The sequence below is a fragment of the Echinops telfairi genome, unplaced genomic scaffold (genome assembly GCF_000313985.2).
Source record: "Echinops telfairi isolate 266 unplaced genomic scaffold, ASM31398v2 ScPeMD7_7457;HRSCAF=8495, whole genome shotgun sequence".
Classification (NCBI taxonomy): Eukaryota; Metazoa; Chordata; class Mammalia; order Afrosoricida; family Tenrecidae; genus Echinops; species Echinops telfairi.
This window is the reverse complement of record NW_022111357.1, coordinates 34919108-34939984: the sequence shown is the minus strand read 5'-3', so window position 1 is coordinate 34939984 and position 20877 is coordinate 34919108. Positions and strand designations below refer to the sequence as shown.

The window sequence follows — 20877 nt, the reverse complement described above, 5'->3', positions numbered from 1 at the left end:
CCAGGTCTTCCCGGTACCTACCTACATGCCGCCTGGGCCTGCGGCCTCCTTCCCGGAGCGCCCACCGGACCCTGCGCGCCCTCGCCTACCTGGGCCGGGCGGCGGCGCCCCGGCGCCCGCGCCGTTACCATGGCACCAAGTCGCCACCCCCTCGCGGGTAGCCCCGCCCCGCCCGTGGCCACGCCCACCGCCCGCAGTGCCTCGCGCCCCTCCCCCCCGGCCCAGCGCGGGTGCGCGGGGCAGGGGTGGGGGTGGGGGCGGGGAGGGGGCGCCGAAGAGAGGAAATCGGGTGTGCGACGCCCGCGGCCTATTGGCTGCCTCGTCCTGGAGCCACAAGCCCCGCCTCCCTGGCCGGGGTCACGTGATCCCTTTCAAAGATGGCCGCCCTGTTGTTTTGATGAATAATACTTGGTGGGGCGAGGGGGTAAGAGTCGGGGTGGAGGGGTAGGAGGATTTACTCTTCCAGCGAGAGGCCTCGTGAGTTCTGTCCTCCCCCTCCCCCTGCCTGGGCTCCGGCGCGGAGGCGGGGCGTGGCCGGCCTGCTCCGGGAGGGGAGGGGCTTCCCTCTCCAGGGCTGGGCTCTGTCTGGGCGGCTCGGGGGTCGCTGGTCCTCGGGGCATCGACTTTGCAGCCGAGCTGTTCCCGCCGGGGGTGAAAGGTAGGGAGGAGAGCAGGAGCTGCTGGAGGAAGCGCAGCTGCCGCGCCACCACCGCGAAGATCGAGCGAGCTCGGAGCACGCGACGAGCTGGAGACCGAGCTCCCTGGTCTGGACAAGCTAGGAAGCAGAGGGTCCTGTCGCAGCAGCAGTGGCGGCCCAAGGAGGCTGCTCAGGGCAGACGCAGCTGTGCGAGGCTTTGGGGCGATTGGAGCGACTGAAGCCTGGGCAGTTCAGTGCCTCTCGTGTTCTCATTTTTTAACCTCTGACTATGCAATTCTGAAACCTCCCCCACTCGGGGGACCAGACAGCCCGATAGACACCTTCCACTCTCCTTTCCTCCCGCCCTGCTCTCGAGAATAGAAGGATCTTTCCCTAACGTCTTTCATCATTAAGAGGAAAGCGATGGAGGAGCTGAGCGCCGATGAGGTGAGATTGGGGGACACCTTGGGGGGCTGGTTGGCAACTCTTAGCGCTTTTGACAAAGATGATATTGCGCCAGTGAGTGGAGCCTGGCCTTTGGGCTTGGTGAAGAAATGCAGATGACATTTTAAAAGAATGAAATGACTCCTAAGAGATTCTCCTTTGCTTTTACCCCCTCTATTCTGAACTGTATTTGCTTCTTTTCGAATCTCTTAGGAGAGGTGTTCACCCCCCCCTTTCCAATATTCAAGCCAGAAGGGCTGGATTTAAATCAAGTTTAAAGAACAATTCTGCAGGGATTTAAAGAATAAATTTGGATGGCATCAGAATGGGTGGTGGACCTATGTTTTAAAAAAAGAAGTACGAGTATTTGAAACCCCAAGTATGGGCCATAGATTGTGTAAGTTGATTAACCATACCTTTGTGTTTAAGGGTGGCCTAAAGACAGACTCCTTGATATTTAACCAAATACGCGTCTTCTCAGCAGTTTAGAACAATTCTAGTTAGGTGCTAGTAATTTAAGAGACTACAACTGATTTCTGGCATACTTCCCTTTCATTCTACGTTTCCCTAGTTCTTATCGCTTTCAAACTTGTGCTTTACTGGAGCAGAGACTACACAGGAAACAAATAGAAGCAAATGACTGTATAAGTCCCTCCCCTTCCCCCTTTCTTGCATTTTTGAAAGGAATTATACAAATCTCTTTCTTGATGTTTTAACGATTCTTTAATAAAATTGCCATTATAACTGAGGCAATGAGGTTCAAAGAATTTCCTGTGATTATCCTGCCTTTTCCCTTCCTTTTTACAAATTGAGCTTCCTTCCCTTTCAGAACCCCTGCTGGTCTCAACCTCTTCAACTGACCTCCTCACTTCTTCCACTGGCCCTATAAAACATCTCTAAAGTATTATCAAAGCAGTCATTCCTTCAGGTTGATTGTACTGCAAGATGTCCGGGCTCTAGTTTTAGCTCCAGAGTCGTTGTCAGTGTGTCTCCTTGGGACTCAAATTCTCCAGGGAGAGGGTTTTCAAAGGCCCAAATCAAACCCACTGTGGCCGACTCAGGATGACCCTACAGGACAGAGTAGAACGGCCCCCGTGGGGTTTCCAAGATGGTAAATCCTTACTGAAGCAGAGTGCCCTGTCTTTCTCCCACATAGTGGCCTCCCACATAGTGACAGGTTGGAACTGCTGACTTCCAGTTTGCGACCGAGCACTTGAACCCCTGCACCCCAAGAGCTCCTAGGGCGGACAGGTGGGCAGGTGGCATCAGGTGGGAAAGTAGATGATTTTGTTGGCTGATGCTTGACTGTTTGGAAAGTCAGGGTTGCCCTTTCAGTGCTGCTGGTTTTTCCTTTTTCAAATATATCCCGAATGTAGGCTTACATGAGAATACAGAACAGCTTCTTCCCGTCAGGCAGAAGCTATTAAGAGATTCCCTTAGAGGGCACTTTGTTGTATATGGTTTACAAAAATGCGCCCAACCCCCTTTATTCCTTTAATACTTATCTTAATAGGTCATTTCTTTCAAGGCAAAGAGTGTATTCTGTTTCTTAGTAGGCCTCTTCTCCCAGAAACTCTTTTTTCTTGATCTCTCATTTGTTCCTGATGTAGAGGTGTTTAGATGAATTTTCACCAAGAAATTCCTTTTAAGCCAAAGACAGATCGGTTTGACTGTATGATTTGAAATGTGTTTCTTCACTTTATCCAGGCCCTGAGGAAGGTGTAACTTTTTTGTTACCTTATGAGGAACAACGGTAATCTCTTATAGAGGAGATACACGAAACATATTTCTCAAGGTCAACAGAATATGAAAATAAATGTGAAAAAATAAATTCACTAGTATGAAATCAGTACGAAATTTTTCTCCCCTAAACTTGTCTGAACCCAATGTGTCAGTTCAGAAAAAAGTAAATTTTAAGATTGAGAACAAATAGTTTTTATTTTTTCCAAAATCATCTTTTTAAAAGTTTTGTTTTCCTTTTGGTCCATTTTCTTTAATTGTGGAATTAAGTGAGCAGTTATCAACAGAGACATTTCAAAGCTTTTCTGTCTTTGTGGTGTTGTCAGTCGGTGGAAACTTGACACACATAGTTCAAGTGACATGGACTCGATTAGAAAATGATGCGTTTTCTATTATTGAATTCAAACATAACATTTAGGGTTGAAACAGGCAAGACCATAATCTTTGTGTTGAAATTAGGAAGTGAGATGAGACAAAATGTCACATTGTAACAAAAAGAGAATGTTTGAGACTTCAGTCCCTGAAAAAGCAAAGGGTGATCTAACCGGAGTAGAAGCTTTAGGGACATTATGGGACACTTTTTGGGACCTCATGGATCTCCTTACATCCTTGCACAGTCAGGTGGAGGACTTGCTTCACCTGACTGCTGTTTATTGTTTCTGTAGTGCACTAGTGTGAATCCATTGCTCTATAGAGGAGAGCCATGAGGTGACTAAGTTCATCCTCTGAGGGCATCTACCTTCCGAGGTCTCATCATTTAATTGCATTCATAGAATAGCTTACTTGTGGGCTCTTTCAGAGACCAAGATGATGTTGAATAAGGCAGGTGTTTTAAACTGTTTTTAGCAGAGGTGATGAAATTGCATTGAAATGATTTAAATTTTTTTTTGTGTGTGTGTGTGGCTAAATCTCGATTATGACCCAGTTCATCTGCAAGATGGCTAGGTGTGAGGATCAGCGGTGGTCATGGTTTTAGGAGAGTATTAGCTGGGTGGGATTTAAGGTGTGGCCTGGTTTTAAAGTGTCAGCTGCGTGGGGTTCAGGATGTGGTCATGGAAATAAATGTGTAGAAATGAACGGTGGAATCTATGTACGAATGTCGGATACAATTGATGTTTGGTTTGTAACAAGAGTTGTAAGAGTCCCCGATAAAACGATTAAAAAAAAGAAGAGTGTTAGGTGTTCCATTGCTATCCCCCATTTAAATTCTGGGGAGTTAACCTGTGACCCTCGACTTTTTAACAGTGTTCTGTAAGTGGAAAGAAACTAAGATTTTTCAACAGCCTCATGCAAACCCAAATCAATTTTCATTGAGCCAGTTCTGACATATAGTGAGTGACCCTATAAGAAAGAGTATCACTGCTACCTAAAATTTTAACAGTTTCATTGGCACATGATTTACATATCATACAATTCAATAGTTCGATCATTCAATTATATCAATGAGAATTGTACAGGCATTACCATATCAATTTTAGAAACCACCCCACCTCACTCTGCCCAAGGTTCAGTTGCCTTTAAAATGAGTTGTGCTGTCAGTCAGTTCTAGTGCTCCTCACAGATTGTCCATCTTTATGGGAGGAAACAGCCTCATCGTTGGTTTGGTAGGTGGGAATGGTGGGTGCGAACCACTGGCCTGAACTGAACATCCCTTACAGAGCCCACCACACTAAAGGGGCACCCATCAACAGCCTTAGAAGCTTGCTTTATGTCAGGCATTGACAGCATGGTCTGATTTGATGTAATCAACAGTGTAATCAGACTCATGCTGGGTGAGGACCCTGAGACAAGTAACTTGTTCATAGGAGCCCTGATGGCATAGTGCGTTACAAGATGGGCTGCTTACTCACAAGGTTAGCAGTTTGAAACCACCAGCCTTTCCAAAGGAAGAAGATGAAGCTCTCTATCACATAAAAATGTAGTCTTAGAAACCCACAGGGGCAGATCTTCTCTGTCCTGGAAGATTGTCATGAGTCAAACTCAGTTTGAAAGCAGTGAGTTGAGACTTGCCCGTGATGACTTGGCTTAGAAGTGGCAGAGTTGGAATTCAAACCCAGTCTCCTAACCAAAGCTTTTTTGACTATATTTTACTGTTTAATGATTTGCCATCAATTGATACAGGTTTCTATATCAATGTCCTATTAACATTGTCCCACACTACTTGATATGCCTAGTTTTTCTGTTATACTATTGTTTTTTTTTTTAAGTTTTATTGCATTGCACCCACACATACAATTCAATAGTTCAGTCATATTAAGAAGAGTTGTACAATCATTGTCACAATCAATTTTAGAAAATTTCTTCTTGTACTCATTGTGATTCAGTAATTCTTTTTTTTTAATCGTGGCAAAGATACACATAATAAGACATCCACTTCAACAACTTCTACGTGTATAATTCCATGCCATTTATTATATTCATGTTGTACAACCATTATTGGTATCCTTTTCCAAATTATTCTACCACCATTAATATAAACTCATCAATATAAACCCTAAGCAAAACTCTTCTACCTTGATTACCCATGGTAATCACATAGGTCATTTGGTGTGTGTTTTTTTTAAGTGGTTTTCTTGATATAATATTCACATATCATACACTTCCATAGTTAAATCGCTTCTAAAAAGAGTTGTATATACATCATCATCAGTTCTAATGCTCCCTCCCCCCTCCGCATTCATTGTTAGCTGCTCAATACCCCTCAGTCCGCCCCCCATTCCAGATAAACCATTCCATCAGTTATTGTCTCTCTGCATCTGTTCCTTCTATACTTCATTAACTGAGAAACCTAACAGAAACAATACGAAATAAAAACAAAACATAAGGAAGAAAATAATAGTAATAACAATAGAGTAGGAAAGAAAAGGCTTCCAACAATATTTAAAAAGCTAGAGAAGAAATTTCTGTTACGAAACAAGAGAAATATTTGAGCCTAAAGCAAATTCAGATTGGGTCAAGTGGGAAGGTCTGCTGACCAAGTATCATATTATACTATGGTTCTATCCACCATAATCCAAGTTTACAATAATCCCTCACCGTGGCTAGAGTGGATCTGCCAGAGGCTTAATCTGGCCAGATACTCTGCAGATGGATTTTGGGTTCTTACTATTCTTCATTTCCACAAATCGAGTGTTCACGATTTAAACTCTGATACTTTTCCCTTCATCATATTTGGATTTTTGGATTTTGTTATTGTCATCTTTGGATCACACAGGCTGGTGTGTTTCTTTGATGTGGTCTTAGTTGATAGCTTGCTTAGATGGTTTCTTGTTTGAATACAGACCTTTAAGACCCTAGACACTATTCCTATTGATAGCCAGGCACCATTTGCTTTCTTCACCACACTGCTGTAGCACCCTTATCTTCAGTGATCATTTCATAAAGGTGAGTATAGAGCAGGGCCATGTTATCAGAACTACTTAATTGTTCCTGGATTGGGGCTAGAATTAAGTGGGAGTCCAGAATCCATCTGCTTGTCCTCGGGTTATGAATTACCCTGATTTACTTATGCCATCATATAATGACAAAAACCAAAACCAGCGACAACAACAAAACCAAACAAAAGAAAAACATCATCAATCATCCCCTGGGGCATCAGGAAGTTGCAATAATTTACCCAATGGCATTGGATTTAAGGTTCTCTTGATCTGAGGAGATTATGCAAATATAGTCCAATTTAGAGCTGTAGTCTGAGTTGTTGCTTTGTACAGATTGATTTCTTGAATGAGCTCTGTTCACATTGAGCATGGGGTTAATGCTAGGGGAAATTTTCCTGGATCACCATTTACAAGGGCAGATCCTTGGCTTGAAGTTAAAACCTGTCATATTAATACAAGGGGAAGAATTGAGATACTAAATAATACATGGTGGTTCTGGGTCCCCTTTCACTGGACACCGACTAAGCCAGGAGTCCCTCCCAGGATCCAGTAGCTGCCATTTCCACAGTCTTGGGTGTCCATCCTTTGTTTCCTCTCCCATCAGAGTATGTCAGTCCTAAGCCCAAGGGTACAGGTCGTTTGGAGGTAAGACCCAGTTCTTTCCATTGGTCTTCCATGCCCAGTCCTTGGCGTGGCTTTTGGAGGGATGCCATGTTCCCTGTAGGGCCAGCGTCTAAGGTCATCTTAGTGCCCAAGCCATGGTGCAATTCCGTGAGGGTTGGCTAGAAACATATTTGAAGTGTCTACCCAGGACCATAGACCTGGGTTTATTCTCCCCTTAGGTTCTCTACAATTATAGTTTAGCATCCCTTCCGAAGCTATGTGAGGTCGTTTCTCCCCATTTACCCGCCATACTCACCAACAGAAACATCTGTGCCTCCTCTGAAATGTAGATGCTTCCCTTCTCTTATCTTCACTTGACGTTCCAGTAAGAGTCTCCTCTCGTTCCTGGAACTTCTGTTGATTTGTGGTAACCTTCCTTGTCTCTCTGTTACATAGCATCATGTGGGCGATCTGCTCCCTCTTCCCACCTCTTGAAGGAGTGACCCCAGCCAGTGCCTCCTCTTTCAATGTGGTTCTTAGGAAGTGCACAGAAGTGGGGTTACTTTTGGTGCATGGCTGGTAGGCAGATAGTCTACCTATTTGGGAATTGGTTTCTAAGGTTTGTTTAATTGTGTTTCTCCTTATAGTGGTGGATCCCTATGATGTTTGTCCTTTTGTGGTTGACCACACTCAGCATCATGGTTTCCAGGTTCTCCCATGCCATGCAATGCTTCATGCTTTCATCCCTGTTTTTTTAGGGATGCATACTATTCCATTGTGTGTATGCACCATAGTTTCTTTATTGATTCGTCCACGGTGGGGCATTTGGGCTGCTTCTAGTTTCTTGCTGTTGTGAGCGATGCTGCTGTGAACATGGGAGAGCATACATCCCCTTGTGTTGTCTCGTCCTTTAGGGTATATGCCCAATAGTGGTATTTCTGGATCTTACTCATTTCACTTCCATTATTTTCCATAGGGGTTGTATGTGTTTACAAGTCCACCAATAGTGTATATGAGTTCCAATCTCTCCACATCCTCTCCAATGTTTATTTACTGTTGTTTTTTTTTAATTGGGCTATCCTTGTGGGTGTAGAGTGATTTCATTGTGGCTTTAAATTGTATCTCCCCGATGGCTAGTGATCGTGAGCATTTTTTCCTGGGTTCGTTAGCCGTTTGTACTTCATTTTTGGTGAACTAGCAGTGTTGTTTTGTTGGAATACATTCATGATTGGATCAGAGAAATAGTCCTTCTGGTACAGCCTCTTATCTGCCACTCCCTCTTCCTTCTCCTATCCCCTTCTCCCCCAGTTGTTCATTCAACAAGCACTTCTTTTTCCTTTTTTAAACAGAGGTTCTGTCCCCCTTCCCTCACAAACCCTTGATAATTTAAAAATTATTATTTTGTCATGTCTTACACTGTCTGTCTCCCTTCACCGACTTTTCTGTTGTCCATCCCCCAGGGAGGGGGTTATTTATATGTAGATCCTTGTGATCAGTTCTCCCGTTCTCCCCCCACCTTCCCTTTCCTCTCTTGGTATCGCTACTCTCATTATTGGCCCTGAGGGGTTTATCTGTCCTGGATTCCCTGTGTTTCCAGCTCTTATCTGTACCTGTGTACATGCTCTGGTCTAGCCAGATTTGTAAGGTAGAATTGGGGTCATGATAGTGGGGGAGGGAGGAAAGCATTAAAGAGCTAGAGGAAAGTTGTATGTTTCATTGGTGCTATACTGCACCCTGATTGACTTCTCTCCTCCTTGCGACCCTTCCGTAAGGGATGTTCAGTTCTCTACAGATGGCCTTTGGGTCTCCACTCGGCACTCCCCGCTCGTTCACAATGATGTGATTTTTTGTTCTTTGGTGTCTGATCCTATCGACACCTAGTGATCACACAGGCTTCTTCCATATGGGCTTTGTTGCTTCTCAGCTAATGGCCACTTGTTTTTCCTTCAAGCCTTTAAGACCCCAAACGCTATCTCTTTTGATAGCCGGGCACCATCAGCTTTCTTCACCACATTGCCTTATGCACCCAGAAGATGAGCATCATGGAATGCCAGTTTAATAAAACAAAGTGTTCTTGCACTGAGGGAGTACTTGAGTTGAGGCCCAATGTCCATCTGCTACCTTAGTACTAAACCTATAACTATATGCACATAGATCTATTTCCCCATTGTTATATATAAATATATTTACATATGCGCATGCCAGTATATCGACCTCTATAAATAGCCTTTGCTTCCTAGTTCTTTCCTCTCCTTCCTTTTACTTTCCTCTTGCCCCACTGTCATGTTCAGCCTTCATTTGGGTTTCAGTAATTCCTCTCGGTTACTGACAAGAGCATGATAGCTAGGACTCCCTGCAATGAAATGCTAGTGTTCCAACTGCTAATGCCAAAGTATACAGATACCAAGGAAAGCATAGGGTGTGAAGTGTGTCAGTGGAGACTTTGAAGAAATAGTGATCTTTGTACTGAGTAGTAGTGGCCAGGCTCGAGGTCCTTCTGGATCCTTGGAACTGGCTGGGAGGCTGTGGACCTCAGGAATTGGGAAAAAGCAGTGTTACTGGGGGCTGGAAGGGGTGGGGCACAGGCTTTTGCCCCAGGGAGTGGCAGATGAGGCAGGTGTCAGTTCTTAAAGGGCTTTCAGAAGTGCTTCAGGAGTTTCAGCTTTCTCTGTGAAGCCTCTGAAGGATTTTAAGGGATTAGGAAATTGACTATCAAGGAAGGAGTGGGAGCCTTGGAAGAAAGTGGCTACAGGCAGGGATACGGGAGGAAGTTAGAGTACAAGCCAGGCAGTGACGGTGGGAATGGAGGGGTAGCAGACAGACACCAGCAATATCAAGGATCTGTGAGAACTCAGTTCTAGTGATCCAGTTAGCCCTGGTGGCGCTCTTGGGTCAGTGTTGGACTGATAACCGGACAGAAGGTCAGTGGTTCAAACCCACTGTGTTAGTCTGGGTACATTAGAGAAACAAATCCACAGAAACCCATATGTATAAGAGAGAGTGTTATATAAAGGGTAAGTATATTTAAGAAGCATCCGAACCCAGTGCTGCCCAAACCCTTAAGTCCAACATTAGCCCATTTGTCTGACACCGATCTACAAAGTCCTCCATCTCACAACACACACAGTGACATGGACTGCAGGAGGAAAGCCGAATCAGTGAGCGTGTAAGCATCTCAGCGCTGGCAGGGGTCTCCACATGGCTGCTCCAGCACCCAGGGCTGTATCGGGGTAGGTCCATGTGGCTTCTCCTCAGGGATGTCTTGCAGGAAGTGAGCCTTGCCAGCTAAGGCAGCTGCACGCTGGTCTGACTATCAGAAAGCAAGAGACCCCGAGAACTTGAAATGCAAGGCTCGCCGAGCCATTTCTCTCTCCGCCTTTCAATTAACCCCACATGTGTTTATCGGCCAGGTTGGCACAATAAACCTTAACTACCTCACCCACCAACCGGAAGATGAGGCTCTCTCTTCCTGTAAAGATTCACAGTGGAGGAAAAAACTGTTTAGGGTTGAGGGGCCTGGGTGGTGTAGTGCTTACATGCGAGCTGCTGTCTTCAAGGTCAGCAGCTCCCAACCTCTCCGCAGGAGAAAGGAGGCTTGCTGCTCAGTCTCACGGCCACAGGTGCAGTCTGCTCGGTCCTGTCGGGTTGCTGTGAGTCGCCTAGACTTGGTGGCAGTGAGTGGTTTGTTTGATGAGCTGGATTTGGCTGGATTGGAGGGGATTTGGCTTGGGTTTGGCTGATAGTTGGATGTGAAGAGGAGAAAGGGTGAAGATGATAGCCCCGTGTTTCATTTGGGAGATGGATTGGGGATGGGATAGGGAGTTGCAGATAGGGAGCGATTTGCAGAGAACACAGGGTTTAGTTTTAGACCACTGACTGAGGAGACTACACCCTTGGTCTTTCTACTGTAAAGTGTCTCCCCATGTGCCCTCTTCTTTCTCTGTGCTAGGTAAGTCTCAGGACCCCAGCTGGCTCTGGATAAGCAGGGCTGCTTCTCCCGGCAGCCTGATAAGCTGTGGGATGTAGCCTCCCAGCCCTCCTGTTGCTCTTTGTTCAGAAAAGAGACAGGATGAACTCTTGACATGTGTTGAACACTGCATTTGCTTAGCAAAATTGAATTAGTTGTTATCCCCATTTGACAGATAAGGAAAACTGAGGCAAACGGAAATTAAGTCATGGGTGGATTCTACTTAGAGTGTGACCTCAGAGTTTTTAATCATTCTAACAAGCCACCTACGAAACAAATAATCTGAGCAAGTTATAATGTTGACGTTGTTTCTGTTGGCTGGGAATAAGGAGCCTTAGTGAACTGAGTTTTGATGGCACAATAGGTGCCATCTGACGAAAGGTTCGAGCCTGCCCCGTGGCTCTGGCAGAAAGCAGTTTGTAACCCCCAGCTGCTCTGCTGGCGAGAGAGGAGACTATCTACTCTTAGAATGAGTCACAGGCTCGGAAACCCGCAGGGCCAGTTCTACTGATCCGATGGGTTACTGTGAACCACAGTGGGCTTGATTCACGGCAGATTTTTTTTTTTTTACTCCAGTGACTTGTCCATCTGCTCTTGTATGAGGAAGTTCTACTCGGTCGTACAGGTTCCCTGTGAGTTGGAATCGAATGGCACCATGGACTTGGCAGCACACAGCAACATTGCCACCGACAAAAACCTTTAAGCAGACGTTCCTTCTGCAGTTGTGATCCAGAGGAGCTCCTCCTGTAGGAGGAGGTGGCCAGGGAGGTCCAGATGAGGGGCCCCGGGGCTTTAGGCCCTTGTTTTGCCCAGAGCACATTTTCTCAAATGCTCCCCATCATGTATTGATATGGGGAAGCCTTCCTGTCAGCAGCTGATTCGACGCTGTCCACTGTGTCCTTGCTACTGGCCAGGCACCTGGCGCTTCCTCCTACTCAGGAGGTGAGGGTATAAACACGTGTCCCCAAGATGTGGTTCGCTAGCAAGAACTGCGAAGGAAGGATAATCGACCAAAGAGTCCGGGAGCAGTGGGATGTGTAAGTTTAGGAGGTGGCTTTTGAGGAGATTGGGGCGAGAGGTGAGCTCTGTAGCCGTCTGGGGAGAGAGGGAATAGCAAGTACCTGGGGCCCAGAGGTGGCTCCATTCTCCACCTGCTCCAGCAACAACAGGGAGGCGGAGTGTGGTTGCAGCCTGGTCGGCATGAAACTCGGTGACAGGAGATGAAGCCATCCTTTCATTCAATGGGCTTCTCTCACCGTGTCTCCGTCAATTTTGAGATGTCCCTTCCCCCCACCCCTGTGACATATTTTCACATCTTTGAAATTGGGATGCTTCTTATAATGGATGGAGTCATCACTGCTGGCCAAGTGGCAGTTGTGACATGCTGTCATTTCCTGTTTATGTGTGTACCTGGTCGGACCTGTTCATTGTTATTGCCCCTTCAGTTAAGTGCCATCATTGTTAGGTGCCATCAAGGCGATTTCTGCCTCAGAGTGACCCCACGCGAACAACCTCACAGGGTTTGCAGGCTGTAATCTTCAGGGAGCAGATCGCTGGTCTTTTTCTTATTCAGCCTTTGGAGGGTTTGTGCTGAATGTCTGCTTCCCCAGGCTCCTTGAGTTAAGTGCTAAAACCTGTTCAGTCAAACCCATTGCCATTGAGTCAGTTCCACCTCATGATGAACAGAGTGGGAGATCCCCCCACCCTCTTTCAAACAGCTTTCTTGGCACTTCATCCATGTATCATACAATTCAATAGTTCAGTCATATTAAGACGAGTTGTACAATCTTTACTACCATCAGTTTTACAACATTTTCTTTTCCCCCATGATCATTATTATTCCTGTTGTTTTTTTTCAATTTTGGCAAAAATATACACAAGGAAACATTCGCCGATTCAACAACTTTGAATGCATAATTCAGTGCCATTGATTATACCCCCGTGTTGTATAGCCATGATTGATACCCAGCCCATAAGATTTCTGAGGCTGATCTCTTTGCCGAAGCAGGCGGCCACATCCTCCGCCTGTGCAACGATGGGTGGATTCGAATCGCCAACTTTTTACTTTTCGTCTGAACACTTAACTGCTGTGCCCCGGGGGTTCTCTGAGTTGAGAGCCACATATGTTTAATTCCATTTTCATTGTAAATGGCTGCCAAACATTGCACTCTGATTCCACAAAGAAAACAAAATGTGACTGTGTGGGGAGATGAATGCGAACAGCGGTGGGGTATAATTCGATTTAACGAAAAGCCCATGGTTTACTGAAGAGCAGCAACCAAGCTGATGAGGGCCACAGAAAGGTGGACTGCATAGATCTGTGGAGCTGTGCCACTTGGGTTCCTGAAGATCTAGGTGGAAGGACTGCTTTTCACCCCTGCGAATACAACTGAAGGTCAGAAACATTCCATCTTCCTCAGAAAACCCAAACCCAACCCACTGCCATCGAGTGGGTTCCGAGACTAAATGTTTACGGACCAGATGGCCTGATTCTACTTCCATGGAGCAAGTGATGGCCTTGGACGGGCCACTGTGCTTCCGGTGAGAAGCCTGACACCCAACTCTCACTGCTCCAGAGAGTTCTTTGATTCTTCAGAAGGAAGTTTTCAAAACAGTGGGGCGGGGGGCTTTCTTTGCATGGTTGGTGGTACAAAAAATAGCAACATAGCTTAAAACTTGATCAGATACACATTCAGTACATGCTTGGCATAACAGACAGGCATCCCGGCTGTCAAGGGCCTTCCCAGTAATTTGTCTGGTTGCTGTGGAAATAGATAAAAGCAAAGAGGAAGGCCAGAAAGCCACTGCAAGAGTCCCGGTGACCTGATAGGAGGCCGAGCAGGTTGGTTAGTGGTGGAGATGGTGAGGGAGAGTCAGCTACTGGATGGCAGGCATTCTGTGGGTGGAGCCCAACAGGGTTGGAAGATGGCTTGGAGATGGGGTGGTGAGAGAATGGAGTCTAGGGTGGCTGGTGGCATGAGTCAGAATATCATCAGGTGGACCATTGTAACAGAGACGGAAACAACGGCTGCTTTAACCAAATAGATGTTTATTCCTCTCTCAATAGAATTCTGGGTAGGAGGCCCATGCTAATGTGGCAGTTTTGTGCTCACCAGGGGCCCAGGCTGCTTCTGTCTTGCTGCACTTAACATGTGGCCTCCATCTTTCGGTCCATTTGTCTGAGAGAGAGAGAGAGAGAGGAGAGACAAAGGACGTGCCCTTTCCTTTTAGTTTGGAAGCAGCACTTACCACTGTGAGCAACTCCTGCTGGTCAGAATGTGAGTCCATGGCCACAGCTGCTGCCAGCAAGGCTGGGAAATAGTCTTCACTGGTGGCCTTCTGTAGTGGCCAGCTGCTAACTGCAGTCAACAGTTTGAAAGCACCAGCCACTCTGAGGGAGAAAGATGAGGCGTTTTATTCTCGTGAAGAATGAAGAGTCGAGCTGATCCCAAGGGCTCAAGTAGAAAGCAAATGTTTTGAGAATGATGATGGCAACAAATGTACAAATGTGCTTGGCACAGTGGATGGATGGATCGTGATAAGAGTTGAATGAACCCCCATTAAATGATTAAAAAAAAAAAAAGAATTAAGAGTCTTGGAAACCCACAGGGACAGTTCTCCCCTGTTCTAGAGGGTTACCATGGGTCAGAATTGACCCGACGGCAGAGAGGTGTGTGCTGTTCAGAGTTCTCTCCATCAGAAGTGGGGACCATCCTTTGCCCTTAAATAACTCTCCAGCCTCTCCAGGGAGATGGCCTGAAGTCAGCTTCAAGGTCTGGGATCTCTGGGTGACGGATACACAGACCTCTCCACCAGGCATGGTCAGGCTTCTCGTGGTCCGGGAAGCTGCCAGTGGTAAGTCCCCAGTCTCCATCTGCTGTGGGACACAGAGTACGATGCCAGCTGCTGTTCTGTCTATGATGTGTGAGAAGAACTGTGTCCCATAAAGTTTTCAATGGCCGATTTGTGTGTGTGTGTAAGTAGATCACCCGACCCATCTTACGAATCTCCAACTTTCAAGTTAGCAACTGAGTTCACTGTTGGCTTCACCCAGGGGCTCTGTAGTAGGATTGGCTGATGGGTGTGAAAAGTCCCGTTTGGAAAAGGGGAGGATGGGGAGTGCATGGTGAACTCCTGCCCAGCTGTGGGATACAGCGCATGCAGCTGCTACCTTGGTTCTGCTGTCTTCCTGCCCCGGGCCCTGTCTGTTTCCTGGGGCCAGGCCTGAAGTAGACATTGAAACATGCCCCCTTCTTGGAGTGGAGCGGGTTTCTCCAGCTTGTTATGTGTTTCTCTAGCTGGCTGCTGAGCCAGTGGGCTCTGTCAGCTTCACTGGACCCTGAATTTCCAGATAAGTAAACCTAGACTGTAGACCACAGGTGGGGAATGCCATCCTGTGAAATCACCAATACCAGCCAGCTAACGTCATAGGCCTCGCTATCTTTCCTTAGGGGCGGTGGATTAAATGTTGCACCAGTCTGACCCTCGAATGAGGCTGTAAACTCCCAAATGGTTCGGGGCCGAAAAAGGCCCTCCATCCCTGCTGTGTGTAGAGCACGGGCACTCCCGAGGCCAGCCAGGATTCCGGAACCTTTCTCCCAGCGTGGGCATTGCCAAGCCTTAGCTCTGAGTCCAACTCCTGTGGGACTTCGTGCTTAAAAGGGCCAGGAGCCAATTAGCACCCAAATCCTGAATCGCCCAACCAGTTCCCCCAGAATTACCAATCCTATCGGCACGCAGGCTGTTTTCTAGGTGCCCCAGATTTTACCAAATGTCTTGCTGTAGCCAAACATTGGTCATCGGTTCTTCATTTCGTAATAGCTGCGTCCTTGGCTGACCCCTGCAGCACTGCCATCTATTTACAGTCCCCTGAGGTTGATTCATTCCCAGGTTCCAAATTCTGTATATTAATTAGGATGTTAGTGGGCTGCCCAGAAGCGGGCCCACATAGTAATGGTCTAAATAAAAGAGAAGTTCGTCTCTCTCTAGAGTCAGCGTCTGAGTAGGTAGGGGAGCAAGCACTGGTTTAGTCACGTGTCAGACTCAGTTCTTTTGGGGGCTCTGGCACCCTCAGGAGGAGACCTCTCACTCCCCACACCTGCTGACACCCAGGCATCCAGTTCTGTTGAAGAGGAAAGGGTGGGCATGCTCCTCTTGGGAGGGCCGGCTGAGGAAGCTTCTCAAATCGTTGCTTCCATCGGGTTGGCCAGAGCGGAGTTACTTAGTCACACCGCACTCGTTGCTGGTTGTCAGCCCTGACTCATATGGACTGTGCAGGGCAGAGTTGGACTGCCCCCGTGGGTTTCTGGGCCTGTCCTTCTTGATGGGAGCAGACAGGAAGCCTCATCCCTGTCCCAAGGTGCAGCTGGTGTTTTCGTGCTGCAGACATGATTAGCAGCCATCCCCTCCATGCAAGGATGGCCAGAGGAGGAGGCAGCCAGCTAGCTACCTCTCCAGCCGGGGTGGTGTGAGCAGTTTCCAATCAGCCGCCGCCACCCCGCCACTCTGTGAAAGAAAGCCCTGGTGACCAGAAACCTCTGGGGCCCAGTTCCGCCCTGTTACACACAGGGTGGTTAAGAGCTGGAAATCGGCTTTATGGCGGTGGATTTCGGTTTTGAGATTTCTGACTTACGCTTGACTACCAACCGAGAGGTTGACGGTTCAAACCCTCCCTGTGGGACCATGGAAGACAGGCTTGTTTAAAGGCTTCTCCAAGGGTTACAGCCAAGAAAACCAGATGGCTTGGTAACACACGGGTCAGAGTCAACTCATCCACAATGCGTTTTTAGTTTAGTTCTCGCTCCCACAGTGATTTTTTTTTTTAAGCCTAAGCAGCTAGAAAAATGTTGTCATTTACCCAGATGGGGAAATGAAGAGATAAAGATGTCAAGTGATGAAATAAGCTGTCTGTTTTGAACATATTTATTTGAGCTGGTGTAGTGTTTACCCAGGAGCAATGGTATTTGCCCCATGGACGTGTCCGATAGATTATGGGTGTAAGGGGTGGGTTTTTTTCCCCCCCGGTTCCAGGGGAGTGGTGGGGGTTGGGAATACAACTCTAGGAATTGTCAAGACAGGGCAGGTCATGAGGACGTACAGTGACTTAGGGAGTGAGGTTGGAAGAGAAGCGATTGGAGGACTGAGTCTCGAGTCCCTCCCACCTCGAAAGGTCAGGTGATCGAGAGGACCTGGAAAAGGAACAGTCACTGAGGTAGAGGCGGGGCAAAGAGAACACGGCTGCCAGCACCCGGGAGAAGACAGTGTTTCCCGTGGAGGGAGAATTCAGCCGTACCACGTGCTGAAAAAAGTAGGTTCAAGGAGGACCCAGGGTTGCCCCCTTGTATTTGGCAAAGGGAGGTCATCGGTCACCGGGAGAAGGTGATTCTTTGCAGTGGCAGGAACAGCAGCTGCTGTAACAAAATGCCATTCATAACCTTAATAACAGAACTGTGTTCATTCACATTTCCTTCCGGTGGTGGTGGTTTGATGTCATCAAGGGTGGTTCAACCCCTAGTGGTTTCACTGCCAGATCCCCCACCATCCTCACAGTGGCTCCTGTGCCCGAGGCCCATGCTGCGGCCAGTGTGCCGAGCCATCTCGGTGATGGCCTGGCTCCTTTTTGCTGCCCCGCTGTTTTCCGAAGCAAGCTGCCCGTCCCTAGGCTCTGGTCTCTCCTGACAACAGGTCCAAAGTATGTGAGATGAAGTCTTGCCATCCTGGCCTCTGAGGAGCACCCTGGTTGTACTTCTTCCCAAACAGTTGTGTGTGCTCCGCAGGCTCCCATCAAACACACACTCCCTGCCATTGACTCGATTCTAGCTCACAGCAACCCTAGACAGCAGACCACAACTGCCTTCTTGAGTTCCCCAGACTTTAAATCTTTACAGGAGCCTTTTCCTTCTCCAGCTGGTGGATTCTGGAGGCTAGACGTTCCGTCACTGTGTGGGTTGGGCTAGTTCCTTCTGGAGGTTCTGGGAAAGAATCATCCCTCCTAGCTTTGGGTGGTTGCCTACATTCTTGGGTTTCCATAACTTGGGGCCACATCAATCCACTGGTGACCTTTTCCTGGTCTGCCTACCTCGCTTTTTTTCCTCCTGTGCAATGCACAGGGACACCAGTTATTTGAGTTATGTAAACCCACCCTAAATCCTGGGTGATCTCATCTCAAGATCCTGGGTTAAAAAAATCTGCAGACGCCATTTCCAAATAAAGCCACATGCACAGTTACCCGGGACTGAGGCTTAGAGAAGTATTTTTGGGGACACAGTTCAAATCACTACAGGCTCCTGGCTGCCATCTTCACTTCTTTGACTCGGCAAGGAGCTGGCCCATAAAAAGTGTTTTTTGCCCTTATGCATGAATACAATGTGTCTTTGAACTCCCAAGTGTTGTGTTAGAATAGTCTTTTGCTGTTGCTACATTAAGTTGCATTAGTTACATTAAGGTAGGCACTCAAAAGCAACCTTACTATCAAAGTCGTAGACCTGGGTTTTATTTGTATCAACCAATTAGATTACTTTAGGCAAGTGGATTCATGGGGCTTTCTCCTCCCATAACAGTGTACAGCCCTGGGAATGCATGGGGGTTGCTGTGAGTCTGAATCAACTTTTTACGTTTACGTGGAATAATGCCAATGGCATCAATGGTGTGTTCCATCTGGCCTAAATGTTTGGGTTGGAATTCTCTGCTCTGAGAGCCCAAGGACCATCCTCTGTATTAAGCTGCTCTCTTATCCCTTGTCAGACGGCCTTCCTGGTTTGTTTGTCCCCCTCTCTCCCCGCCCCACTCCAACCTGGTATGATCAGGTGGCCTGAATGCGCTAAAGGATGAAGGTAGATCAAAGGGATTTGATAAGGGAGGAAATGACCCAGAAATGGCCATTGAAGAGTCTCAGGAAAAACATGTATCTCAAAACTAAAGAAACGGAACTTTAGGTGACTCATTCTTCTCAAATCAGATGACTTATTTTGTCCTCTGAAGGGATTTTCGCCCCCTCTCCTGACGGTGGGTAGGGTGGGGAGTCTGCGTCATTGTGTTTACTGCTCCCCAGTTGCTAGAGCACCAGTGTCTTCGGTTTTGAGCAGGGCCTGTATTTTCATTTTGCACTGGCCCTGTAAATGCTGTAGCGGGTTTCGCCTGTCACTTGACTGTCTCCGGACAGGTGTATGTATATATGTCTGGGATAGAGTTTGGCTAGACCCAAAGATGATGGAAAGCTCTACGGTCACCGAGGGTGAGCCTCGTGGCTCAGGAAGGAAATGTGTGCTGGGATATGCCATGTCACTAATAGAAAGTATTGAAATGTTTAGGTGTCCTCGTGGCTCAGGAAGGAAATGTGTGCTGGGATATGCCATGTCACTAATAGAAAGTATTGAAATGTTTAGGTATCTACTCGTATGTGATGTGGGATCTTTGACTAACTTGTTTAGCTTGCGACTTCTTTAAATGATGGGTTCTGTTTTTATTTTGAGGGGAGTATCTAAAGAATCAGGAACTCTTTATACCTATAATGACAGAACAGGCAATGAATGCATCTATTACCCACTCAAGAATTAATACGTTACCAAACAAACAAAGCAAAAAACACCAAGAGCTCTGGCAGTGCAGTGGTTAAGTCAGCATTGGCTGCTCACTACAAGGTTGGTGGTTTGAACCCCCCAGACCTGGCCATCCAGATCCTTTAAAGATTGTAGCCAAGGAAACCCTGTGGGGCGGCTCTACTCTGCCACGTGGGGTCACTTTGAGTTGGATCACCTTGATGGCACACTGACCACGTCCTGCTTTCACCCTAAACCTACCGAGGACCACCCTAAAGCCCCCTGAGTAGGTGGGAGACATTTGTCGAATAGCTATGGAGAGGATCATTAGATTTGTAGCTTAAGAACAGTAGACTTTATGATATGACACATGTCTAGCTTTGTGCCTGGCATGAATCCAACTTTGCCCACGAAACAGAGGCCAGAACATCACAGTAGTATGATTGCATCAAAGGGAGTGAGTGCCACGGGTTTCCTGCTTTTTTTATTCAAAGACATTGTGGGCAGGTTCATCCAGGGAATGTACACATTGGTGTCAGCAATACTTATTTTGTGAGTCAATTTTAAAAGTTTTAAAGCATTTTCGATAATGACTTCCATTTGGTGCTTTCCAGTCATCAGCTTATTTTAACTGATTTTTCCTATTGTTCTAAAAATGTGTGTGTGTAAACAATATATATGTGTAAAACGTTCCCCAATTCAACGTTTTCCAGGTGTGCAACAGACTTGCTGCTTCCCAAACACTTGCTCCAGCAGGTAGAACTGCTCCAGCAGGTCTCTGAGGTGGTAGCCTTCCGGGGCTTCTGTCGGTTTCTACCTTTTACCCATGTCCCTGTGCTGCAGAAGCCCGCTGATTTCTGGTCCAAGGAAATGTGAATCAAATAAAATAGTCTTTGCCTTGAGATGTTAGAAAATGCCGAGTAAGTCGGAGAATTGTGCTGAGAAGGAAGTAAAACAAAAAATGCTTGTGAAAGAGTCCCAGCAGGCACCTCTCCATCTTTTGATGTGAAAGCACCCAAGGGAGAAGTGCCTTCATCCCTCCTGGGATGAGTGAGTCTGAACCGTTCGCAGACGTCTGCCATTTCCCTTTCTGCAGAGGGCCTCAGGGCACTGGCTGAGAGGCGATGCCACGCTGTGCCCGTAGGACCGTGTCATTTCAGTGTTGGCCTCCCGTGTTAGGAGTGCTCTTTTATTCCTCCCGAGCATTCAGTGGTCCAGAAGTGGCCCCAAACCAAACTTACTGCCATTGAGTTGATGCTGACTCATAGTATAGGACCCGGTAATAGTCAGTATTCTCGCTCCCTGAATGGACTCCCTTGCTCTAACATGGTTGGGGGATATTTGCTGGACAATTGTCGTCAAAGTGCTTCGTGGATACGATTGTAGAACTTTGGCGGAGATTAGAGAAAAAGTAAGTTCCCTGTCCTAGAGGAATGTACACTTTGTTGTTGTTTTTTAAATCATTTTATTAGGGGCTCATGCAACTCTTATCACAATCCATACATACATCAATTGTGTAAAGCGCATTTGTACATTCATTGCCCTCATCATTCTCAAAACATTTGCTCTCCA

The 20877-nt window shown here is 46.9% G+C and overlaps 1 protein-coding gene across 2 annotated transcripts in view; it reads left to right on the top strand.

The window, feature by feature from the left end:
* Positions 1-483: 483 nt before the first annotated feature.
* Positions 484-20877, top strand: part of UBE4B (ubiquitination factor E4B) — a 135021-nt gene continuing 114627 nt past the window's right edge. The window contains exon 1 of one of the 2 annotated variants that reach the window (XM_045298742.1): positions 484-1084. In XM_045298742.1, the coding sequence (XP_045154677.1) occupies positions 1061-1084 (24 nt within the window). In that variant the 5' untranslated portion in view covers positions 484-1060. The remainder of the gene's footprint in view (positions 1085-20877) is intronic. The other variant, XM_004705184.3, reaches the window with a different exon arrangement.